The sequence below is a fragment of the Primulina eburnea genome, unplaced genomic scaffold (genome assembly GCF_022965805.1).
Source record: "Primulina eburnea isolate SZY01 unplaced genomic scaffold, ASM2296580v1 ctg191_ERROPOS3500000, whole genome shotgun sequence".
Lineage (NCBI taxonomy): Eukaryota > Viridiplantae > Streptophyta > Magnoliopsida > Lamiales > Gesneriaceae > Primulina > Primulina eburnea.
The window spans coordinates 4,748-31,958 of NW_027331028.1; the positions used below are offsets into that span (position 1 = coordinate 4,748).

Below are 27,211 nucleotides of genomic sequence, written 5' to 3' on the forward strand. Positions count from 1 at the left end.
CAGCCAAACCCTGGCCAAGCCGCCGACGCACAACCCCCTTAATCGAACCCTCTTGCAATCGGGTGCCTAGGAAAACCCTAGACATCTTCTTCCTTAGCCAACTCGATTCCAGCCTTTGCTTCAGCCCTTAACGACTCTTTTCCTGTCCCTTAAACACTTCCTATTGGCAGCGTGTCCTTAGGAATCATACCATTAAAGAAACAAGCGTAAAAATATCATAACTTTGAAAATAATCGTTATATCGTTAAACCCATCGAACATAAATATTTTTCATTCAAAATTAATCAAGACATGCATAATATTGTTTGAATGATGCGTCAAAAGATTTAGAAACGTGTCTTTGCGTTTTAGAATGCTCGAATATGCGACCGTCGGCGTGGGGTGCGAGAAAGAACGAACGGGCGACGAAGACTCCTTGTTTCTCTTCCTCCGAGGTTTCGAATTTTAGTGTGTGTATTGTGTGTGAGTGATCAGCTGAATACTGGGGTTTAGAAGCCTAGGTTCTTATTTTATAGATTTTAATTTACATGATAATGGGTTTGGGTTTTCAAATTTAGGAGCAATTGAGCCTACTTATCCTAGGTAAATTATGCCCAATAACAAATATTTAATTGAAAATAAATGTTTATGAAAATTAGTTTTAAAAAATAATGTTTTTGGTATTTTAAAAGTCCCTCGTTTGCCCAAAACCGGCTTCCCTGGTAAAATTGTGCTCGTCTCGTAAAATAATTTAAACTATTTTATTTTTAGAAAAATTTAATTATTTTTGATCATATTAAGAAGCCTTGTAAATATTTATTTTGTCTTGGTCGTCCCCGATTTCTTTTCCCCAGCTTATTATCGAATATTCGAGTAAAATCTATAGTTTTCACAAAATCATGCAATTAGACTTTCAATCATATAACATGCATCATGTAAGCATTTAAAATCAATTAAATAATATAATTAAACAATTTAGTTCATTTGCATGCATGTGGTTTACGTAGGTTGGTTTTTGGACGTTACATTATGCGTTTGGTTTAGCAAATTTAACCATTCTTCATTGGTTTGATATTTACAAAGCATAATTGTGCAATGAAGCTGATATATTAGGGAAGCAAAGTCTGAAACACTTTTTTCTTTCTCCAGTTAACTTACAAATATTGCGGTATAACAAGCGGTTCATTTTCAGCAATTTTTATGTGTTGAGGAATGTTTAATTATATTTAATTATATGCTAATTTATTGTTTAAATGTTTACTGATATCAATTTAATTAAATTCATAAATTCTTTCAGAATATGAAGATGCTGCATTGAAAACTCAAAGAAGTCTTGCCGTCTTAAACTTTGGCCAGAGTTTGATTTTCAGTGCAGCAATCTCTGCAGCTATGGTCTTGTGTTCACATGGGATTATGAATGGCAGTATGACTGTTGGAGACTTGGTAAAAAAATCAATTTTTTTGTCACAAAGGATACACTATAAATCCATAACAAAACATTTCTCTTCGTAGGTCATGGTAAACGGGCTATTGTTTCAGCTTTCTCTTCCACTCAACTTCCTTGGAAGTGTCTATAGAGAAACAATTCAAAGTTTGGTTGACATGAAGGCCATGTTCAACTTACTCGAGGTATTGTCTCATTGGCCGGAAGTTCCCCATCCCATTTTTCATGCTAGTGTTTCAAAATTTTGTTTGTTGTATCATTCTTTGTTTCTAATTTTGTTGTTTTGCTTTCCACAAGGGTTGCTCTTAGCTCAGCTTGGTCAATAGGCTTGAGTGAGAAATACGTGTGTCCTCTAACAAAGATGTCTCTTTATCAAACCCTAAAACAATTGTGTGGTGTAATCTAAATGCACATAAATGGTATAGTGAGGTTTTCAGCCAACAATACTAGATATTAAGTTTAGATGTTAAGAGAAGTTGGGAATAAAGAAGTGATTCAAAGAAGCATGGCTATGTGATGAGAGATTAGTTGGAAGGTTTCTGTGAAAGCTAGCTTAGATGAAATCAATTATTTGCTGGTGAAGCTTATTGTTCTGCGTTTCTGGTTACTACATTCCAATATACTTGATTTTCATGTTCTAAGGCTATGGCACCAAATGAAGGTAAAAAATCGTGAGATTGGACTTATGGCCTTACTATACCTCTACTCGTTCATATCGTGTGTGTTTCCTTTTTTCTTTACATGAATTCTTTTGAGTTTGGATCATAATTTGATTTGCTGCTGTGTGTGTTGATTCAATCTACTCGATAGGTCGCTAATATATAATATTCTAGTTTTCTATCAAAAAAAAAAAAAATCTACTCGATAGGTTGTGTAAAAGTTTTTTCATCTGTTTTAACTTTTGTAGTTTTGTGTGTGCAATGATGATTTCACCTTGAACATTGTCGATTTCATCATGTAGTCGGGAATGTTTATTGTTGCCATAATCTCGTGTGGTATGTGTTTTTACTCGCCTGCATAAAGTTAGTTTCTTCAGTCACTGATGACAATTCGTTGACTTATTTATGAAAATTCTGACAATTTTTCTGATTCGTCCTCCAGGAGAAGGCTGAAATCAGGGACATGGATAATGCCAAGCCTTTGAAATTAATTGGGGGTGGCATTGAATTTGACGATGTTCACTTCAGGTGCACTTCATAATCTTTGGTTAGCATTCTGCTGTCAAAATGAATTCTATATGTACACAGTAGAAAAATACGATATCTAAAGATCGTATCTGCAGAATGGGGATAATACATTAGTATATCCCTCTAGTCTCCGGTTTTTCCCAATTATGTCCCCAAACATTTGCCTTCCCATTTATGTTCGTCATCTGTTAATTTGATTCTAGAAAATATCCCTACTGTCATCTCCTCCGTGAACGGCAAACGGAACATTCACGTGATGTGCACGTTAGCCGTGAAAGGACCAAATTATAACCCGATTCTCCCTCTTTCAGCAGAAACAAGCTTAGTCCCCAAAGAAGCATCTCCTTCGTCTAGCCATCAGAGGTCGATGCCAGTATCATTTCTTCACTTTACAGTTTACACTACAAGAAATAACAAAATCTGTATTGAATTATCACACTAGACCTTGCTGAATCAGAAACCAAACACTATAAGAATTATAGTATACCATAACAGCAATATTCTATTTTGCTTGCATACAAGTATATGCCTTTAAGTCTATTACAGGTTTATATTATACACAAATCTAAAAGATTAAAGTAGGGTGCACAATTCTCTACCAATATAAGCCTTGGCCAGGACACAACTCACCCATGTTGAAGAAAATAAATAAATCTCTAAAAAAACATTCAACTATAAATATATAAGCCACTGAAAATTCAAGGAGTGCTATCTTGCACACGCACATCGACATGCACAAATGGGGCAGAACTCTTGAAAATTTTGAGACATGACGCGTTATCTCATGTCCACACCTACATTAATTAAAGGAGATTTGAATTTAAAAAGCGCCTAAACAAGTCTGCAACATTAAAAATAAACTAGATAATGATTCATGTTCGACTAAAAGCCAAAATCGTGAATTAAAGCAACATAGTTGATCAAAATTTATCATCAACGAGAAGGCACTCATGGTGGTCGAATGAGGGTTATGGGTCCTTGCGATCAACTCTCGCTGTCGGAGAGAAATTGTCGGCTGCGAGGGGAATTTGGACGAAGGGAAAGAGACGATTTGGGGACTAGGGCTTGTTTCTGCTGAAAGAGGGAGTGTTGAATTATAATTTGGGCCTTTCACGGCTCAAGTGCACTTCACAGGAATATTCCATCTGCCCTTCACATAGGAGTTGACGGTATGCATATTTTCTGGAATCAAACTAATATATTATCCCGCAAAAACGGTACATGAAACTTTAGATCCTTGTGTTATACGGATACCTAATAAAAATAGCACAAGCTAGAAGTAGGACGTGTGGATTGAAACAGATCTGACTGCTGTAATCTAGAGATGGATGCACAATTGCACATGCATAAGTGTTCGTACTTGTGTTCTTGGAGAACTTCCAGGGATCATGTCACTATTGAAACAACATAAAACAACGGACGATTATGTATATACTTCTGCATGGCACTGAAATATTCAAGAATTTTATGCTTAGTATCTTTTATGGCTGTTGTAGAAGTTTGAAACTAAAGTGTTGGTATTCTCTTTAATCACAAAATATTTACCTTGAAATCACAAAATTATTTACCTTTAATACTTTGGTTCTCTAAACGACCATGATCGGGTTCTCTTAAACTGTTCAGTGATATCATATCTTATAGTTTGTTTTTATCTGTCAATGTTTGAAGTTTCTAATATGTTCAATTTCTGTGAATTTTTTTAATTCACTATATTTGAGATTAATAACATAGATGTTCATCTCTTGCATTTCTTCTGTGATCTGCTTGTGTAGTTATCTTTCAGAAAGGAAGATTCTTGATGGAACGTCATTTGTTGTGCCAGCAGGGAAAAGTGTGGCTATTGTTGGAACAAGTGGCAGTGGTAATTAGATCGTTTGAAATTGACTGTAAATAATATTTACCATCTGTCTTTTGGTTAAGTATCTGATGATGGTCGGCTTCCATGTGCTTTGGTTATTAGCTATATAGTTGCTGAATTTTTTCTTTTTCTTCTTCCATTTTACTTTTGATGCATGCTCATCAGTTTGGATTAACTTGTTCTGTTGCTTGAAGTTTTTGCTTGGGGAGAGAATATGTTTCGGTCCTTGGGCCAGCAGCATCTATGAAAGCTGACATACATACTGATGTTATAAGAAAAAAACAATTTATGGTGTCTTTGTTTCCTGGAATGGAAGTAAAATGTGCTGAACTTGATGAGTTTTGGAAAGTTTTGTTTTGAGACCTTCATACAACGTTAATTATTCAAAGTCTACATATGTTTCACAGAAGTGAGCTGATGCCTATCTTATTTTAAGGGCATTCATTTTTCTTATTAATTCATTGTATACTTGTCTGCATATTATTTTCCCGAGTACTCTGATGCTTTTTGATCCAAGCAAGTGTTCGTTCAGTACAACACTGACAATGTTTTTAGTAAAATTGTTCAAATAGTATGGAATACAAGTATGAAAGTTAGATTGAGGTTCAGTTCTTGGTGATATACATGCTTTTTCTTTCTTCTTTTTTCTGTTAAATATCTTGCAACAGATGTCAATTCATCCTGGATTCTTACATTTTAAGTTCTGCTCTTGTTACTTTTTTCAATTAAGATTGATAAGTTGGTTGCTACTTATTTTTGCAGGAAAGTCTACCATACTTAGATTGCTCTTCAGGTTTTTTGATGCCCACTCTGGACATGTAAGAGTGCAAACATTTCCTTTTCTGAATCTTTTTTTTATACAATAAAAAGATTTAACATTTATTTCCTGCATGATGTTTTATGTATGAATTTTAATTCATTGTCACACGGCGTATTTTTCTCAGACTATTTGTGGTGGTTGTGTTTAGTAGCTTATAGCAATGTGTATACATTTCAACTTACCAGGATTAATTAAAGGAGCATATAAAATCATGCTAGTTATTTGTCAAACAAGAGCTGCAACATTTTCTATATTTTATTTCGCCAAATTGAGCGGCCCTAGACTTTATTCAATTGTGCAAGTACCTTCCTATTTGACAGATAAAAATAGATGGTCAAGATACTCGATTGGTAACTCTCGAGAGCCTCAGAAAGTCCGTTGGCGTTGTTCCTCAAGATACCGTAAGTGTCTTTTCTTTACTCCTGGTGATTTTTCATCTAGGTTCACAAAACTCTAAACTTTCTGGTTTTATAATTTGTATGGAGGACTTATACTTTGCTGGCAGGTACTGTTCAATGATACCATATTTCACAATATTCATTATGGCCGCCTTTCAGCGACAGAGGAAGAGGTTTCTTTAAATTTATATTGGTTTTGAGCTGGCAGATTGCAAATTTCATAAGTTCTTCACTTGTTGCAATTCTTTTCTGGTATCAGGTGTATGAGGCAGCTCGCCGTGCTGCAATTCATGACACCATTATGAAGTTTCCAGAGAAGTATTCAACTGTTGTCGGGGAGAGAGGGCTTAAGGTATGCCTTCTTCTTTTATCCTTCCCACTAAATCCATTGTTAAAGTTAACCATTCTCTCTTGATTACACATTTATCTATAAACTATATATATTTCTAGTTTCGGCTTGCAAAGTTATTCTTTTTATAACCTTAAGTCATATTTCAAGAATAACTTGGGAAGAAATAATATTTTGCTGCAACTTTTGATTTCTAAACCTGCAGTTTGTGTCAATCAGAAATTCTGTATTATCTGCACCTGATTACTTTCAGAAAGGTTTTTTAATTTCATCTTTCACACTATCGTCTGCTGTTTGCATGTCCATTCGCTAATGATGGATGGATCAGTAATTCGAGATGCCTGGTGATTGGAAACAAGTAGTCAATTTAGCAGTCTTTGACAGTTAGACTAATACATGCTCTGGCTCTGAGTTTTTATCAGTTTTTCGATTTCTATTTAGAAAGTTCCTCGTCCTCTTGTGCAGTTAAGTGGTGGTGAAAAGCAACGTGTTTCACTAGCCCGTGCATTCTTGAAAGCACCTCCCATAATGTAAGTATCTTCTTAGATATTGAGCTCTCAAGCATCATTGCTGCAAATATATGGATCTGTCCACTCATTCTGTTTTGTTGTTATTTTTTTGTAGCCTGGCTCGTGGTTCAAAAAATGGTATTAAATTTGTATCGAGAAATTATGAATGTTAAAAATACTAGTAAATCGTGCAGCAAGATGAAGCGTATATATCATATGGTTTTTATTGAGAATCATAATTACGTGGTTTACATATTTGCGAATGCAAACATTTTGACATGCGAATTTAACTGCACGACTTTTCAGTAACTCATTGAACAAAGTTGTCCATGCATACCCAGTGTTAGACGTGCTTGTTCCATAGGAGTGAGCAGAGTGCTGTGGGTTATATAATTTATATTTAGAAAAAGGCGGTGCAACTTTTTTTTGTAGTGTTCTTGGTTTGCTGAATTCAGAAGAATGAAAATAATTGTTTTATATTTCAAATTTGTCGTCATATTTTCCAAAATGATGTAATCACTGGTACTTGCTCTTAGACATATTAAGCTAGGCTGAAGTAACTTGGCAACACGGGGGGGAGTACTTTCTAATAAAGCACGTTAGTGAAGGATAGATAAATCCATGTACCCAAACCTGACGAGTTTGGGGACTATGATCCATCTTGTGGGGTCTGTGGGGACAGGGACAACACATAGATACATTCATGTGTGTATGTTGAATGATTTCTGAAGTTAACTAATAGTTTTGATTACAAATTATTTTATCTTTCTATTTTAGTTGTTTTTACAATTTTTTTTGGAAAATCTAACCTTTTTCCATATTTTTGTTCACTCATTCTTTCCTTTTGCGGTGCTGTCACCACCCTCTCTTTCTCTGTTGCCAACGTTCTTTCTTTGTCCTCCACTTTTTTAGAAATCATCAACCAAACAGGTGTCCATTGCAAGCTGCACATCAACCTGCCTATATCCAATTCCACCACCATCTCCGTGTTTTGCTACCATCAGCACCCTTTCATTTTTCTCCCCTGTCTTCTGCTTTTGGTCACAGACACAAAATCATCCTGAGGCATCAAGACTGCCACATGGATGATGGTACCAGTCTTGATCCATCATGATTCAACCATTTCACTTCTTCCTCCTCCTTCCCTCGGTCTAGCCTCACACCAGCCTCGTTGCACCATCATTGTTGCTTTTGCCTGTGTGACCTCTTCCTTATTTTACTCACCAGTACAGCTGGATCTATCACCACGCGTTGTTTCTACCACTACTGATATCATAATTGCAGACCAGTGCCTCCTAACTTTTATACATTCTGGTTCCTTTTCATGACCCGCTTCCAGCCTCTTTTCCAAGATATGTTAGATCTCTTATTATACCCTGTTCATAGAGGATAAACTAATTATGGCATTATTGATGCTCAGGGCAAAGTTTTATCAATTTCTGGTTGACTATTTTTTATATATATAATTTTGGTGGGTCTTTATGTCAAAGATGCGATTGGATTCTTTAGCAGGCATTTTCCCCCCGTTTAAATCTCTTCGTTTCTAAAATCAAAGGTATTTTATATTTTCCTAAAAGTCAATAGCTTTAAGGAAGCTAGATGAATTATGATTATTGTGTTGCAAGTTTTATGAGTTTGAGGTAAAAGTAATTCATACTTGCTGAAATAAACAAGGCTTTTGGAGATAACTGTTGTGTATTATTTCATAGATACAATTACATCTTGTATAGAGTACATTGAGCTAATCTAATCCCACAAAATGAGAAAACTAAGTATTATCCTACCAAAATCAGAATATTATCCTACCATGTTTATAATATTTGACTATCATATCAAATCACAACTATTGATAAAATATTTACACAATCTTTTCCATATTATTCTGCACTCCCCCTCGAACTTCATTGTAAATATTAATGAGGCCAAGCTCGCCAACAAGAAATTCACGAGTTTGCTCTGACTTTCTTTTTGTAAGTAGATGAACAAGTTGGTGAGTTCTGGGCACATACTCAATATGGATAATCCCTTTGTCTATATTTTTTTTAATGAAGTGTCGATCTGCTTCAACATGTTAGTTTTATCAAGATTAACTGGATTGTAGGCGATAGTGATGGCTGCTTTGTTGTCTCTGTAGAGCTGCATAGGTTCTGTGCTCTCTATGTTAAGTTCCTTCAGCACGCTTCGAATCCTGATGAGCTCACATATGTCATGAGCCATTGACCTATACTCAGCTTCTGCGCTACTTGTAGAAACAACTGATTGTTTCTTGCATCGCCATGTTACTAGATTACCTTATATTACCTCAGTACAATATCCCGATGTTGACTTTCAATCAGTTACAGATCATGCCCAATCTGTATCAGAGAATGCACTCACTCCTCGATCATCACTTTGCGAAAAATAAACTTCTCCCAAGAGTCTGCGTTAAATACCTCAATATTTTGTAAACTGCATCAAGGTGACCTTGACTAGATGAGTGCATGTATTGATTCACGAGGCGAACTACAAATGTAATATCAGGATGTATATGTGAGAGATAGATGAACTTCCCAACGAATCGCTGATAGGTTCCTTTACCTAGGTTTCCCTCGAACATTTGTCTTTTATTCCCCAACTCAACTAGCGTTTGGCTTGGCCTGCACCCTAACATACTAGTTTCTTCCAATAGGTCCAATGTGTACTTTCTTTGAAATATGGAAATCCCTTTCTTACTCCTAGCAATTTGCATTCCCAAGAAATACCTCAGTGTCCCAAGGTCTTTAACTTCGAACTCCTTATCATCAGCTTAACATTCTCCATTTCTTGACCGTCGTCTCATGTGACAATTATATCTTTGATGTACATTGTGAGAACTAGTATCTTCCCTTTTTCTGAGTGTGTTACAAAGAGTGTATGTTCTGCTTGCTCCTAACTGTCTCCAAAGTTCTTGATGACTTTAAAAAAATCTACCAAACTAGGCACGTGGGGATTGTTTGAGCCCATAAAGAGACTTGTTGAGTATGCATATGATTTGGCTTCCTAATTTCTCCTGGGTTTGACTCATGTAAACTTCTTCTTTGAGTTAGCTATTAAGGAAAGCATTTTTAATGTCCAACTGATGTAGTGGCCAATAAAAATTGGCTGCTAAGGACACAAGTATTTTTACGGTGTTAAGTTTTGCTACAGATGCGAATGTTAAAGTTTGTGTGAATCCCTTGGCAACCAGTCGTGCTTTATGTCTCTCGATCGAACCATCAACTTTGTACTTGACTGTAAACATCCATTTGCACCCTACAGTATTTTTCCTTGCAATAATACCAAGCTCCATTTATTATTCTGTTGTGGGGTAAACATTTCTTCTAGCACTGCAACTTTCCATTCGGGAACATTTAGAGCTTCTTGAATTGACCTGAGAATGGTGGCACTAGACAATTTGTAGTAAAGGCACGAAATGATGAGGAAAGATTCGAGTAAGAGACAAAGTTAGAAATAAGATGTTGAGTGCAAGATTGTACACCTTTTCTATTTACTATAGATACATTAAAATCATGAGTGGTACCTGACGGAGGAGGATCTACTACCGGTTCGTGCTCTTGACTGTGGCTAGGATTCACGACATCTTTAATTACGTGAGACTTGTCCCATTGTGAGTAGACATATAGTTTTTTTTTTGTGGTGTTGGTTCTGTTTCTGCTTATGCTTCTGACACAGGAGTGTTGGTTTCAAGTATGTAAGGGTTGGTCAGGGATAAGTCAGGACAAGAGACAGTGTAAGGTCGAATCATATACCAAGGAGAGAAGTGTCCCAACCAAGTTCATCAGATGTTTCCCCCTGAAGCGAAGATTGGGAGAAAAAATCTGTGTTCTTGAAAAAGGTGACATCACACGAGATATACATCTTTCGAGTGCTGGGACAATAACATCGGTAACCTTTTTGGGAAGGACAATAACCCACAAATACAGTTCTAATGGCTTGAGGATCAAGTTTACCGCGATTGTGATTATGGACATGCACAAATGCTAGACACCCAAATGTCTCAAGTGATGGGTGAGTGGAGATATGGACGACGGGAACTTGTTTAAGGAGGACATAAAATGGAGTCTGGAGGTGAAGTGGACGGCTAAGTAAGCGATTAATAAGAAAGGCAGCGGTGAGTCCAACATCCCTCCATAGGTATTTGGGAACATTCATGGTGAACATAAGGCCGTGGACAATCTCTAGAAAATGGCGATTCTTTCGTTCATATACCCTGTTTTGCTAAGGAGTATCTACACAGGAACTTTGGTGAATAATACCATGGGCTTTCAGATAAGTATTTTGTACCATTATCAGTTTGTAGGTTGCGGATGCGAGTATTAAATTTGTTCTGAATAATTTGATGAAAGATTTCGAAGGTTGTGGAGGTGTCAGATTTGTTTTTGAGGAGGTAAACCCATGTGACTCGTGTGTGATAATCAATAAATGTTATAAACCAATGTTTCCCTAGATGTGTAGTAACTGGTGAGGGTCCCCAGATGTCATTGAGAATTAAGGAGAATGGTGACGAGGGTGTATAAGCTTGAGAGAGTAAGTAATGCGTGTATGCTTAGCAATTTGACAAATATCACATAAAAGCAAATTTATCTTTATTATCCTTGAATAATGAAGGGATCACATGTTGTAAATATTAAAAACTAGGATGGCCTAGCCTATGATGTCATAAAATTATTTTTGAAATATTTGAATCAGGCGTAAAATTGACAATTGACAAAAAAGACTTCCTACTGATGGACCGTGGCGAAACCTAGCATCCTACCCGATAGTAGTTCCTGAAAAAAGCAAGAGAAGGGTAAGAATCTAGTGACACTATTATTATCCTTAGTCAGCTTACTGACAGAATGTAGATTACAAGTAAATGAGGGAACGTGAAAGACGGATTTAAGGATAATATCACTAGACAATTGAATGTTACCCATGCCTGCAATACGAGTTAGGCAACCATCAGCTATTTTAACTGTGATATGTTTAGGGCACGGAGTATAAGTTCAAAAAAGATTAGAGTCTCTTGTCATGTGATCAGAGGCGCTAGAATCAACAATCCAAGATTCTGCAACACAAAAAATTGGGGCAGAGTGGGTTTTACTAGATTGAGTGACCGAGCATGACCCAACAGCCCGACTTGGAGATGGATTAAGGACTGACGCAGAAGATGACAATATTGTTCAAATATGCTCTCTTTGTTCCTTTGTCAAAGGTGCGTTGATGTCTGAGGAAGCAGGCTGTTTGGGCTTGGAAGCCACGACCATTGGGTTGTTTTTGTGGCGTCTGCTGGTTTACTGTGGATCTCCCAACACTTGTCTTTGGTATGTCTAGGACGCTTACAATGTTCGCACCAGGCCCGCTCGATTGGAGATCAAGGCAGAAGCCTCAGATGCAGCACATGTGGCTGGTAAAGGAAGCATGACTTTGCGGCGCATTATTTCACGTCGAACTTCTGCAAACGCATCCTCAGGAGATGGAAATGGATTTTGCGCAACCATACGTCACCGAACATCATGGAGTTCCCGATTCAGTCCTGCAAAGAAATCGAAGACTCGTTCCTTCTCAAGATTTTGACAAATGTTGACACTGTATTCAGCACAAGTTTGAGTGTTGTCCAGAAAAAGATCCCACTCTTGCCGCAAGTTTTGAAGGTCCGTGAAGTGTTGTGTCATGGAATTAGAACCTTGCTGCATTTAAGTTTTTATCGAAGATAAAAAATCTGTGAGGCATTTCCAAGGTCAGAATACATCTGACGAGCAGCATTCCGGACTTCTTTTGCTGTTTGAAACCACAAATAGCTATGACTGATGCTGTTCTCCATGTAATTGATAAACCATGCGAGGAAAATTGAATTTCAAGCAACCCAAGTTTGGTAGGACAGGACGGGCCCGACTTATTTGGTGATGCAAGTTCTCCGGTGAGAGGACCCATTTTTCCACAGCCACATATCACAATCTTGACGGAAATAATTGTAGGGGTTGAGTTTGTGGGCAGTGATTTGGAGAGACGACACATCTCTCCCAGAAAGAGGAGCAAAGGTAGTCGGCGATTTCTCGACAGTGGGCTCGTCAGAGGAGGACGAATTTTTGGATGAGTCCGATGACATTTTTCAAAGATGAAGGTTGCGAACAAGCTGTTAGACGGCGAAGGGAATTCCAAACCCTAGGGCTTTGATACCATGCAGAAATAAGTTAGGCTTTTGGAGATAACAGTTGTGTATTACTTCATAGATACAATTGCATCTTATATAGAGTACAATGAGCTACTCTAATCCCACAAAATTGGAAGACTAAAAATATTCCTACCAAAACCAGAATATTATCCTACCATATTTACAATATTTGACAATCTTATCGAATCACGACTAATTGATAAAATATTTACAAAATCTTCTCCATATTATTGTACAACACTTCAATGATATAATGAACTATATGTTGGAGTTTCATGTCAACTTAAATGTTTTTTTCCAAAAAATGCTAGTGTTGTGATGGAGTTTGGTAGAGCTACATCTCTTTATCAACACAAAATAAACTTTAGATGAGGACTCCACAACTGATGTTGAGTGCTCCTTTTTTAATCACGTTTTTGCCTTTAGGTTCTGTGATGAAGCTACGAGTGCTCTTGACAGCACAACAGAAGCAGAGATTTTAAGTGCATTGAAATCCCTAGCTAATGGCCGGACTTCCATATTTATTGCTCACAGGCTTACAACAGCAATGCAGTGTGATCAGGTACGTATTCTGCACCAATTCTTATTTACTTACCTACATATTTATGACCTTTTTTTTAGTTGATTGTTACCCAACTCAATATACCAATTTGTGAGAATAAACTTTTTTTCCTATGGGGATGCTGGAAAGTATTTGCATTTCCCCAGTTTTAAACACAAGAAGATATTTATATGGTAAATTATCCATGGTTTCTCATGTGCTAACACGCTGACGTAATGGTGGGTGACAGAGATTTTGAAAGAGCAATTTTCCAATCCCTGATAACTCCTTACTATAAGCCTATTATTTTACCGTAACTTTGCAATCTATGATGGGTACCTTGTTATATTCCTCTTAGCTGAATTCATGCATCTCACATGTTCATTATTAGTGTTTCCTTTACAATCGGCATTAATATGTTCTCTTCAATGGATTATTTCAGATTGTAGTTTTGGAAAATGGACGGGTTATAGAACAGGGACCGCATGAAGTCCTTTTGTCGAAGAATGGGAGATATGCACAACTTTGGGCACAACAAAATGCCACAGTTGATTCCCTTGATGAGGCTATCAAAGTGGTGGCATGAATTCCAACATCTCATTTTATTTTTTTTTTTTTTTTTTTTTTTAACGAAAATTTCATTAAAAACGAGGGTAAAAAGTTTGAGTACAAGTACACTGGGCATACCCAGGAGAATATCCAACAGTATTACTTAATCAAACCTAAACAAGACAGATGTCCATCGAATTAGGAATACAACGTAAAACAAGAATCTTAATAGTCTTCACTATATCTTCAATTCTTGGCTTCTCATCATCAAACATCCTCCTATTCCGAGCATTCCAAATGTGGTACACCGTAGCTGCTAGGGCCGAGGCACGCAGTCTAGCCAACATCGATTTGCCTCCATAGTGATTTCTATAAGCTCTCAGCACCGCTGTGGTCGAGCCCATAATTTTCGACATACCAAGCCAGTTCTTAATATCTGTCCAAACAGCAATAGAGAACGCACAACGGAAAAATAGGTGATCTACCGATTCGATGTTACCATCACATAAAATGCAGGCTTTGTCAATAGCATACGGCAGCCTATCTCGAGTACGCAGCTTGGAGTGTGCCACCAACCACAATGTGAATTTATGTTTGGGAAGGATACACGAACGGCTGAGCAGAGGTTTCCATGGCCATTTACCAACCTTCTTAGTGAAGAAATCATATGCTTTACCAATTCCCTCACCACTAGAAAACCAGGATTGTAACGTGGTAGAAGCCGCATCAACCGAGCCCATCCGAAGGACAATTTCATCACGAATAGCTATTAGCTGTTTAATCAATGGAGACTCATCCTTATGCCAACCCCAACTCCAAACCCCCCCAACTTTGCTATAAAAATGATTAACCCATCTAATCCACAAACTCTCCTTTCGCATTTGAATCTTCCACAACGTCTTAGCAATCAAAGCCTTGTTCCAACATTTCAGATTCTTAAGTCCCAGCCCTCCATCATCAATCGATTTGCAAAGAGTAACCCAGGCAATGGGTGGGTGCTTCGTTGGCCAAACAAATTTACGACAGAGAGAGTGTATGGAATCAATAATGCAATTGGGGATAGGCAAAATGGAAAGCCAAAAACATTCAATACCTTGCACCACCGATCTAACAAGCTCGATCTTCCCAGCATAAGAGAGTGATTGTCTAGGCCAACTATTAAATTTCGCTGCGATTGATTCCACCAGCTTTGAGTAATCTGAAGATCTCAGATTCCTAGCTGCAAGAGGCACGCCCAAATACCGGAATGGAAGATTTCCCGGGCTGAAACCTGTAATCTGCAATATCTCATCACGAACTCTGTCATCAATGGCAGCCATGTAAATGTTAGATTTCAATAGGTTGACACGCAGTCCCGCCATATCTCCAAAGTTATTCAAGCATTCCATGATCATCGATACACTACGGGTGTCGCCCCTCGAAAGGAGTAATAAGTCATCCGCATAAGCCAAATGAGTGATACGAAGATTAGCGCATTTGGGATGGAAACCGAAGTGAGCTGATCGAGACGTGCGTTTTAGAGACCTAGATAGGACCTCCAAACACAGAGTAAATAAGAATGGTGATAGAGGATCACCCTGTCTAAGCCCCCTCTGTCCTTTGAAATGCCCATGATAATTCCCATTCAAAGAGATGGAGTAGGACGTGGTAGATACACATTCCATGATCCAATCAATAAAAACTCTAGGAAAGTTAAGGCCAGATAATACCTCTTTCAAGAAGGACCAATCCACCGTGTCATAGGCTTTTTGAATGTCCACCTTGAGGATGCAACGCGGTGATCCACGCTTACGTGCATATTTCCTCAAAAGTTCTTGGGCTCGGTGTATATTGTCAACGATAGACCGACCCCGAATAAAGGCAGCTTGTGCCTCGTCAATCAAGGAACCCACAACCTCACCCAATCGCTTAGAGAGGATCTTTGCAATAATTTTGTAGAACACCGTGCAACAAGAAATCGGTCTGAATTCATTCACCGATGAAGAGTCCACCGATTTTGGGATAAGAGCAATAACGGCATGATTCCATTGCTTAAGCAACCGAGCACTCTGAAAGAATTCTTGGACTGCTGACACCACATCATTCTTAACAACCGGCCACGCTTTCTTGAAGAAGAAAGAACCATACCCATCAGCACCCGGAGCCTTGTCATAATCAATGTCGAACAAGGCTGCCTCAATCTCATCACTAGACACGATCGCTGTTAAGGCATCCCAACTCTCGACAGGCACACACGGCCCATCTAGTATAGCTTCGCTGTCAATCTGGGTTCTGTTCACGCGGGTACCCAATAAGTTCTTGTAATAATCCACAAACAACTCGGCAATAAGATCGGGCTCGGTAATGGTTACCCCTGCAGAATTGTTAATCGCAACAATAGCATTTCTTTTGTTATTCCTCTTAATCAAATCATGAAAGAATTTAGTACACCTGTCACCTTGTTGCAAGTAGCTAAGCTTGGCCTTTTGTGCAATAAATGATCGCTCTGCTTCCAGCAATAACTCTGTACGCCTTTTCATCTCGCCATAACCGTTCGGCGTCACCCCCGAGTGCAGCATGTCACGCTGCAAATTAGTAAGTGATTTCGCAGCAGCAGAAGCCCTCGAAGATATATGGCTAAATTGTTTCTTATTCAACTGCTTCAGAGGGTGTTTCAGATTATTAAGCATCTGTTTAAGTGAATACTGCGCGGTGCCATGCCCCAAAAACTTCCAATTTCGTGCAACTGTCTCTAGGAAGCTATCACTGAGTGCCCACATGTTGAAAAATTTAAACGGTTTGTCACGCTTAGCCGGTGGATGAACAAATGACACAATGCTGACAGTGTGGTCAGAAACACAACCAGGAGGAACAAAATCGACATATCCATCTAGGTGCAAAGTAACCCACTGTTGATTCACAAGCACACGATCGAGCTTACTACATACCTTTGAGTTACTCCAAGTGAATGCACAGCCAACCTGTCGTAAATCCAACAAATCCAGGGTAGCAACACAGTCAACAAAATCTCTGATGTCATAATTCTTAACCATCAACCCACCAACTTTCTCATTTGGTGATAAAACAGTATTAAAGTCTCCTAATACCATCCAAGGAAGAGAATTCGTGGCCCCAAACTCAATCAAATCGTCCCACAATGCTCGCCTTAGAACGATTGTATGTAACCCATAAACAAACGAAGCACAAATCCTGGTTTTCGAGCTCAGATACTCGATGCATACGTGGACCGACTGTTCGGTCATACTCAAAACATTAAGATCAACTTTATTCGGGTTCCACACCACACAAATTCGCCCTCTTGTATTAAGACAAAAGTTATGAATAACTTTCATACCTGGGAAACGAATTCTCATCATAGAGGAAAGTGATTGCTCATCAAGTTTCGATTCCAAAATACCTATAACATCGATCTTACGAGTGTGCATTAATGATTGCACACTCTTCTGTTTTAGAGGCTTATGTAAGCCCCTAACATTCCAGCAAGCAACAATCATTGAGGATTGGTGGCATTTTGGGTATGCCCACCCTTCCTCGAATTCCCAGAAGACCTCTTATCTTTGTCTTTGTTTTTCAACTTGATGAGCTCGATATCACTGTCATCATCCATGTCATCAAAGAAGGTGTCAATATGCGCAATTTTGAGCCCCTTCTTCCCCACGGTCTTAATGGCTTTGTTCTTCTTTTTGTTTTTCTTATTAGCAACATCAATGAAAGGATCCTCAATAGCAACAGGGACAATCAAAGACTCCCCCAAGTGTGGAAATTCGCTAATTAGCACCCCTTTACCTTTGCTCACGCTTTCCATAATATCAGTCGAAATGACAGTAGCGGAATTGCCATCCTCACAACGAGCCATATCCTCAATACTCTCGGTACCTGCGGTTTTCTGTCCCAATTCTGCACTCGGCCCCGGCTTATCCTCAGTATGGATTGGCTTCGGTGGTGCACGATAATGAGTACTAGAAGCTCGAGCTCTACCACGAGAGGCAGCTCTATTCCATGTCGCACTCCTCGATCTCTGTCTAGTATAAGATTTCGGCTGTGCACTAGTGCCTGGCACATTCTCCCCTCCATTAGTAGTTAGGCAAGTAGCAGCATCATGCCCAGCATTCTTACACGTAGAACAATATTTGATTTCCTGTTCATACACAAATTGGATGTCCACCGATCCTGTAGGTAGCTCGACCGAGATAGTATGCACCTTAGGTGAGGCTAAGTCAATATTAATCAAGACCCTAGCAAATTTCATGCGTTTGCGCCCTTGAGTTAGCAAGTCCATGTGAATAGGGACACCCAACTCAGCAGCAATATTACTAAGGATAAACTGATTCCAACAGTCAGGAGGAAGCCCATGGATTTGCACCCATGCCGGGACAGATACAAGATCCTCTTGTCTGAATCTAAAACATCTAGGCATCTCTTTAATGAATAAGTGCAGACCTTGAATCAAGTAAGGACCACCCTTAAGGATTGTATCACGCAAATCTGTTGTAGGAAACGAGAAGACTATCCAACCACTCTCATGAGTTTGAAATCTGACATCTTTTCCCCATTTTTTTACTAACTCATGGAATGCAAAAGAGGAGGGCCTTCCACTAATAACATATCCCAATAAGCAGAACCCATAAGTATTATCCACAGAATCAATCACATCATACGAGAACTTCAATGTATTAGAACCACGCTCAATCGGTTTGAGTTTACAGCTCTCATTCGCCAATCGGTTTGCTTTAAACAGATTCACAAACGGGATCCTTTGTTGATTACAAGCATTAGGAACAATAGCAAGCACCTTGGGCGCAATATTCTTGTCAATAACGGTATTAGGATGAGCAATTACAGTAGAGTTCTTGGACAATTCAGTCTTGTCACTCACGAAATTTGGATGTGCATTATCTGCATTATTCATTAACCCCGAACCATTTCCAGCAGGTATACTATCATTCGGAAGGGGAGTGATTTTAGTCATGAATCACTCACTTGGACAAATAACCAAACACTTGGCTCAGCGAAGTACCTGAATCGATGTCAAGAACAATCGCGAAATTCCTGAAGCAAATGCCCAAATGAATCTCGAATCCAATCACGAATGTGAAATGGAAGTCCAGCAGAAAGTCAATCGAGATTAGCCCAAGATATCTGAATCAAATGCCTGCTACTGGGATATGATTCCAATCACGAAAATAAATCGTGAATAACCCTGCGAAATAAACGCAGAAATCGAAGAAATACGTTCCACTATTCGAAGTGAATAACACGGAAAAAACGAGAGAAGGCACCAATATTCAGAAATAATCTCGAATTTAACAGTTGTTAGATTCAAGAAAATCGAAATAAAAAGTAAGAACAGTAGCTCCAATCGAAATCGCCATTTTCCCTAGAGAGAGGGGAGAGCACATCTCTCTAAAAATGACTTGTATAACATCTCATTTTAGCTTTTACAGATGGGGGAAGCAAGTATGCATCTTCTTTGGTTTTCCATGTCAAAAATTCTTCTCATTTGACAGACCTGGATCATCAAAAACTTATGTCAGGTTTCATGCTATTTCGTCTTTGAATTTATATCCCGTCTGTTCGCGTATACAATGTACACATCATAATTTACTACGTCCCTCTGTCTCCTCGGAATAACATCAATACATGTTGTATCTTAGCATAAATCTGGTAGATATTTATTACTTATGATCTGCAAATGTCCTACACTTTCAGATCCTGTAATAATTTTTGATTCAATACCGAAATAATATTAACTTTTAGTTTTAGTTCTTTAAGTTTTGATTCATGACAGAATAGTATACCGAGGATCCAAAGTTTATGAAAGTGCGTAAAATTAGGGATGTAATCGAGTCGAGTCGAGTCGAGTCGAGTCGAGTCGAACTTTTGAATGTTTGAGCTTGGTTCGTTTATAATCGAGCCGAGCTCGAGCTTTATTTAACGAATATATGAATGGTTCACGAACTTATTCAAGCTTTTATCGAGCCTAAACAAGCTTAATAAATATGAATTATACATTTAAATTTTCATTAAATTAATTAAAAATAAATTATATATTTAAAGAAAAATATATTATTCTTATTAAAATTTGTAAATTTATTATAATAAATAAATTTAATAGATTTTTCTATATATTTCATAAATAATATGCAAAATCAAAAATCAAAACTATTATTTTTCATCTAAAAGATTACTCATAAACTTACCCACGAATATGTTCACGAGTTAACAAGTCGAATACTGTAAAGCTTGAGTTTGGTTTGTTTATCTTAACAACTCTCATTAAACAAGCTCAAACGAACTTTTATCGAATTGAGCTTCGAATAGCTCACAAACGATTTGGTTCATTTACCTCCTTATATAAAATAGATCTATTCGTGGATGCTAGGCAAAAGAACAGAAATGAAGAGACTTATTTTCATTGTATCGATACAAAACCAGTTCTTAATCATTAAGTTATATTTTCATTTAAAACTAATAAATGGCAATGACGCACACGCAACGTGTGTAAAATAATGCGACAACAGATATAAATCAAATTACGGCGTTCAAAAATTCTTTTGAGGTAAACAATAGTGTTATTGACTCTTGTTATTACATTATAATATTTTTGATAAAAATAACATCAAATAAAATATATTATTCATTTGTGTTCATGGATAATTAAATATCATGTCCTTATACTAAAAAAATATCAAAATATTTTATCACACATAATACAATTTCATGTGTTTTATGAGAACGTGGTTTAGAGTTGAATCATATGTTTATTTCTGAAAATCAATTTACAGATCCAGAAATCAGTTTAATATTTAAAAATTTGGTTTATTATTCTAAATTTAAAAGGATTAAAGAATTCTTTAAAAGTATTTGCAAAATAGAGTTCAATACTATTTGCAAAATAGAGCTCAATACTCGCTGTTTAAGTGATATTTTTTTTGTTACAGCCAAAATCATGCAAGCCTTTTGTTTTCCTATGATATGAATGATACTTTCGAAATTCAAATTAAAATATTCATGAAGTAGCTTATATGTATCTCTCTTGCATTGTAAGATGGTGGAGTTATTTCCAAATAAAAAAAAAAGAACATAATTCCATGTAATTAACTATACGAATTTGTAATTAGTTGGGTTTATCTTTCCCAAAGAAAAAAAGCACACACGTATATTTTAGTATTAATTGTTAAAGTAGATGTTCAGCGATCCAACTTGTGGCTTGAACTTTATTGACTCTTATATAAAAACAATCTTTATTTTAATAATAATTTACGTTTTATCCAATTATGACATTTAATTTATTTGTATACTAATGCAACCAGCATAGATAAAGTCATTGAATATGCAAAAGATACCATGAGATCTGCCTCTCAACGATACATCACATCGTTATTGAATTCAAATGCAACTAACTCTTCATATGTCAGTGGTTGCAAATTCGATTGAGATATATGATTTGAAGACACCGTACTGTACGCTAACAATAACTTAAGGTTCTTGCAGGCACTAAAAATGATACATGGGGGATCATGGGTCGATTCTACTAGACTCTTTTACCATGATCCGATGGGTGCAATCTGACTTGAGCTCTGACATTCTTGATCAAGGGGTTGAAAAAAATGAGGCTAGTTAGGATAAGCCAGAATAAGATTAAATATTATTTCGAGTCACATTAAGTTGTGAACTCACGACTAGTTTTATCCTTAAACCATTGATGGTCACACAAGTATCAGATTTTGTGTTCTCATTGAGATATTCAAGTTCAAAGAGGTGAATTTGACGATTGTATTTTGATAGAGATCAAACAGATTGTTTATGAAGGAGCTCATAAGCTTAATTGCTAAATTAAGTAAGGAGAGTGAAACTGTCTGTTTTGGTGAAGCAGTTTATAAAAATGGCAGCTGCCAAAAATTGATCGGTGAAAATTTTGATTTTCGAAATTTTCAATTTTTATTATATGAACAAGATGTTTTTCATTGATACATCGATGTTATATGATCGTTGATCAGAGTTATAATGAGTACACAATTATTTATTTAGTAAATTTAGATACTACTAATTAAATAATAATATTAGTAATTGTGACTGGTATATGTAGGTGATTTTCATGTAATATTCTAGGGAGATGTGAAATAGATCAATTAATTTCTTAATTAATTAACAATTAATTAAGAAATTAAATAAGATTTATTTAATTTTAAGTGTATTTCTATACATGTATATATGTCTATATGTATGTGTAGATGTATTATCAAGAGTTGATATATGTGCATTATCAAGAGTTGACTTTACATGATATATATAACATGAGAATTTTCGTTCATTAATGAAAATAGGAATCCTAATGGAATTACGATTATGAATCTTAATAAGAGAATGACTTTTGATTTGACCAGGAATCAAATTCTATAAATATTTTATTAAGGGTGATATGAAATAAGATAGTTTTTGCACACTTCTTATCTCCTCCTTCAACAAGTTTTCGACCAACTCTTAAATTTTGGCAAAACTTTCGGCCAAAAACTCTTTCCACCGTGCGCCCTCGTCATCACTAGATTTCTGAAATTGTGTGATCCAGTCTTGACGCAAAGTTTGTTTAGATCTCTAGTTCTATCTAAGCAAGTAATCCAGTCTCCGATCATGGACCTGATTAGACGATCAAAGGAAGGAGATCCGTTCTAAAGAATTAAAAAAAAAAACCTTCGTTTAAAATTGAGAATAGTTTGGAGCTAGCTTAAATATGCAAAGGTAAACAGTTCTAAACATCCTATTAAAGTTTTAATTCATACGACGCCCAAGGACGTTTCAAACATCAAAAAAAAAATTTTGAACTTCTGCTGCGCCTTGAGTGCGAGAAAACGGTACTCCAACAATGGTATCAGAGCCAGTTTTTTTCTCTATCATGTGTTTTTGTTATTATTTAAATCTTGATTAGTATTTTATTTCTAACTACATTTGAAATTCCATAAAATTAAAGCTTCTGAAATATTTTTTCGAAAACAAAAAAATTATTTTTCGCAACTATCCAGAACTGTTCCGGGAAGCACGGGCGCCCAAAGGCTGCCAACGGGTAGCCCCTGTAGTTCTGGGTATCGGCATCTGCCCAGACCAGTTTTTTAAATAAAAAAATTAAGGGACAGACATGGTTGTGGGCAGTCCTATCCACAAAGATTGCTACCCGAACTGTCTGGATAGTGCAAAAATGGGCACTAGCAGGTTGTCTGAGACGGTCTCGAGCAGCTTTGCTCGACAGTGATCCTTTTGGGAGGCTTTGGGACGTTTTTATGATTTTTTGAAATTCTTGAGTCAAGATTGATATTTTATGGAAATTAATCAATTACCTTAAAAATAAATTTTGATTAAAATTTGGAATTTTTCTCACGAAATAAATTTAAAAAGTTATTTACGAGAAATTTAATTAATTGAAGTTAAGTATAAGTATTTGTTTAGCTTATTAATTATGACTGTTAGTGAAATTTATAAAATACATGATTTGTTGATAATATGTGATATTATGGATTCAATATAATATTTTATATTATATGCTAAAAGGATGAACGAGCCATGATCAATTTGCTAAGTGTATGTTAGGATATTTCACATGTTGCGTTTTTAATTATTTGATAATTATTTAAAGGGGACCTAGTTTATGGCTCATTCTCACCCTTATATTTGTATCTCAATGTCCATGAAAATTTAATGTAAAATATTTGATTTAGTGAGAGATTAAGATTTGAAGATGGTGTGTCCAAATCCTCAAGAGTTTCGAAGATTGAATACATGTAAAATATAGGAAGCTTATATATTATTGCATTTTCATCCCTACATTTACTTAGGTTTTGGACATTGATCCAAATATGGCTCATATGGCTCAATTAGCTTTCGGTTATCAATAATCATTTATTATTTATAACACATGTGATATGTCATAAATAATAAGTATATGCGTTATTATTAATATAATACAAGAGTTCTTGAATCTAACAAGCATTCAAACAAACATGACACACGATTTTAAAATTAATGATAAGACACAATTTCAAAATTAGAATCCTTCATTTTGGATAAAATTTAAAGTTTAAATCAAGCTCATTAAAAGAAAAACTAAAAGAAAATTTAATATTTTATTGTTTTTCATCAACGATGGCTGCGATCGCTATCCGCGCTCAAACCTTGGCCAAGACAATTAGGGGGGTCTGGACACCAGAAAGTTGTGACTTCCACTGACATGCTTGATCTGAATTACGTGGAACTCTCATAACTTTGGCCTATATAATTAGGGATCTCATAACGACCATCCACTAAGATTCAATATTGATGTGTCAAGTTTGACACATAAAGATAAACAACACCATATTAGTGTGCCCTTATCAAACATGAGACAAAACTACCTAAGGGTTGCAAGGTGTTGCAATTGGGCCATATCTTTTAGAAATAATGATTTGACAAGATAATTAAGATCATACTTTAGTAATTGAGCCTTACGTATCCACTAAGAAAATTGGATTTCCTGTTTTTCATCAGAGGATGATGAAAATATCAAAAATAGTGGGAGACAATTCATTAAAACAAAAGTCCATATTTTATGTTTTACAAAATATTTTAAAATAGTTAGTAACGTTTATTTTGTTTCTATTTTAGTTTTTTCATGATATCTTCGCGAAATCCTCTATATGTGATACTCGATCAAAACAAGCTAATCGCACCAAATTAACTGGACTGGCCGAGGAATTTGAAAATTGTTTTAAATTATGAGAAAATAGCATATGTTCTCAATAAAACTCCTCCAAAAGAGGTTGCTCCCAGCACCTCTGCTGAGTTATTGACTAAGATTGAGAAATGGTAGGACAATGATCTACAAGCTAAAAGCTATATGCTGGATTATATGTCAAACGAGTTACATGAAGCTATAAATGATGATGACATTTACACATCTACAAGAGTTGTATGGTGAACAAACACGTCTACTAAGGCATGCTACTGTCAAGGAGCTCATGGCGTCACGCCTACGAGAAGTGGCCTCGGTCCATGAGAATAATGTGAGGATGATTGGAGTCATCAAGAAGCTAGTAAGTTTGGATCTTGTTATTTCAAATGAATTGTCTACGGACATTTTACTGCTATCACTACCATTGTCTTTTGATAAGTTTGTGGTAAACTTCAATATGAACAAGTTGGAGGCCAGTCTTGAATAGTTGATCAACATGCTTACTAGCTATGAAGCAACCATCAAAAAGGAAAAAATAACATGTTTTTCTAATGGGCTCCTTGTTTGGGACAAATAAAAGTCCAAAAAGGAAGGGGAAGAAATATTCTGCTTTTTCAAAGAAAAACAAATCAACTAAGAAGCAAGCTCCAAACACTTCTAAAGGGCCCACAAAGCCCGATAAGATAGAAGATGTTTGCTTTCTTTGCAAGAAGCCTGAACATTAAAAGTGCAATTGTAAGGAATATCTAGCACATAAGAGTTCTGGCAAGGTTATGTTTTATATTGAAGCAAATGTCTCAATTAATCCAACTAATTGGGTACTAGATACTAGATGTGGATCTCATCTATTCAATTCATGCAATGATTTGTAGGCGATGACAAGAAGTAGAAAGATAATGGACAGTGAGACTTTTATGAGGATGAGCAATTGAGCAAGAGTTGCTACAAAGGTCATAGGATACATTTACTTATTATTAAACAATAATTTTAAGTTGTTTTTTAGAGATGTTTTATACGTTCCAAATTTGGTTAAAAACAATATTTTCATTTCTATACTTGATAAATATGAATTTTCTTGTTTATTTGCTAAAAAATGTTTGAAATATCTACAATAATGAATGTTTAATTAGAACATGTGAATTGAAAAACTATTTCTATAACTTAAAAATAAAAGATATTTTAACAAACCATGTCTAAATAAACACAATATCAACAACAAGCAAAAGAAAACAATATAGTCTAAATCAAACACATTTGTGGCATGCTAGGCTATGACATATGTAGGACTGAGTGATTATCACTTTATCAAAAATTATAGCTGGTGGTAATGGTGCAACTCAAATCTTTTAAACCGCACAACAGCTCAAGCACCACTGTTCGATCGCTCTTCCAGCAGGGACAATTATTGCACCCAACAATCTCTCTCCCAATAATTGCAGTCTTTGCAATTAGACATGTCAAAACGGGCTGGCGTGGTGGGCCAGCCCCCCACCCCCCGCAACCCGCCATTTTCGCGGGCCTCTAAATGGCCAACCCAGCCCAACCCACCTTGGGCCACGGGCTAGACGGGCCGACCCGCTTATTTTTAACCCGCTTATTTTTTTAAGAAAAAAGTACTAAACAATATCGCAGTAAATATAGAAGAAAAATATATTTCAGTCAAATAGTTTAATAAATTACTTAAAAACATTAAAATAAGAAATTGAGAAAGTATCGACATAATCCATAAAAAGTAAAGTGCTTAAACCAAACATGAAGATTGAGACATGGAAGAGAACAGAAAGTCGAGGAAAGAGACAGTTGTAAATTTTAGAAAATATTATGTGTTCAAAAATACACATAATTATGAAACCTCCGCCGGATCTACAAAATTTCACTACAACTCGTCGGACTTCAAACGAAACCGCTCTTGGGTTCACAAAAAATTGTTATGCTTAAAATTTATTTTAAGATTCATGAATAAAATTTACAGAAATTTCTTCCCTTTAGATTCATGAATAAAATTTACATAGATTCAGATTTTACCAGAGTGAGTGATGGAAGCAAGGCCAAGGAGAAAAATAAGAATGAAATAAGATAAGAGAGTGATGGAGACGCGTGAGACTTATTCCAATTTTTATATAAAACTTAAAAATATATATAAAATTCTACCCTAATTTGGCGGGCCAACCCGCCCCGTTTGGGCTCGACCCATCTTGGCCAGCAACCGAAACGGGCTCAGCCTATTTGGCCCGTCTTCAAATGGGCTGCTAATTTATCAACCCAACCCGCTCAATTTTAATAGCGGGGCGGGCCTGACCCAATTGACAAGTCTACTTGCAATCAATGAGAATCGAAGCAGTGACCTTGGCTTTGATACCAATTGTAGGACTTAGTGTTTACCTCTTTACGAAAAGCTATAGATGGTAGTAATGATGCAACTCAAATCTTTCAAATCGCATAACAGCTCAAGCACCATGGTTCGATCGCTCTTTCAGCGGAGACAATTATTGCACCCAACAACATATTTCCCAAAGAATGATTCACAGGCTACTGATCCCTAGTTATTTCCAGTTATTCAGTTACACAAGATATAAAATATATCAGTGTTTCTTAACGAATGATTACTTTGAGTATTTTCCTCTTGATTTAATTTCAAACTCGATCTAATTTATCGGTGTAAACATTCTTAGAACACGAGCTATTGCATCTCATCACGTTTTTAGA

General features: G+C 36.6%; 1 protein-coding gene across 2 annotated transcripts; it reads left to right on the forward strand.

Moving 5' to 3' along the window:
• The first annotated feature begins 1,248 nt into the window (after positions 1 to 1,248).
• Positions 1,249 to 19,568, forward strand: LOC140820839 (ABC transporter B family member 25, mitochondrial-like). Of its 2 annotated transcripts, XM_073181202.1 has the most exons (12): positions 1,249 to 1,422; positions 1,492 to 1,608; positions 2,525 to 2,610; positions 4,383 to 4,471; positions 5,231 to 5,286; positions 5,609 to 5,689; positions 5,794 to 5,859; positions 5,946 to 6,038; positions 6,501 to 6,565; positions 13,143 to 13,278; positions 13,700 to 13,848; positions 19,227 to 19,568. In XM_073181202.1, the coding sequence occupies exons 1-11, from the start codon at positions 1,369 to 1,371 to the stop codon at positions 13,841 to 13,843; spliced, it is 987 nt and encodes a 328-aa protein (XP_073037303.1). In that variant the 5' UTR covers positions 1,249 to 1,368; the 3' UTR covers positions 13,844 to 13,848; positions 19,227 to 19,568. The 2 variants fall into 2 exon arrangements, with proteins under 2 accessions (XP_073037303.1, XP_073037302.1); XM_073181201.1 differs by lacking the exon at positions 19,227 to 19,568 and having other exon boundaries at positions 13,700 to 13,867.
• The last annotated feature ends 7,643 nt before the right edge of the window (positions 19,569 to 27,211 follow it).

What these genes read in the sequence shown, in the direction of transcription:
- LOC140820839 (XM_073181202.1), top strand. Translation starts at nt 1,369, where the DNA reads ATGGTCTTGTGTTCACATGGGATTATGAATGGCAGTATGACTGTTGGA. An exon ending in TTGATGCCCACTCTGGACAT is followed by an intron (nt 5,287 to 5,608) that starts GTAAGAGTGCAA and finishes CCTATTTGACAG; the next exon opens with ATAAAAATAGATGGTCAAGA. An exon ending in CAGCAATGCAGTGTGATCAG is followed by an intron (nt 13,279 to 13,699) that starts GTACGTATTCTG and finishes GGATTATTTCAG; the next exon opens with ATTGTAGTTTTGGAAAATGG.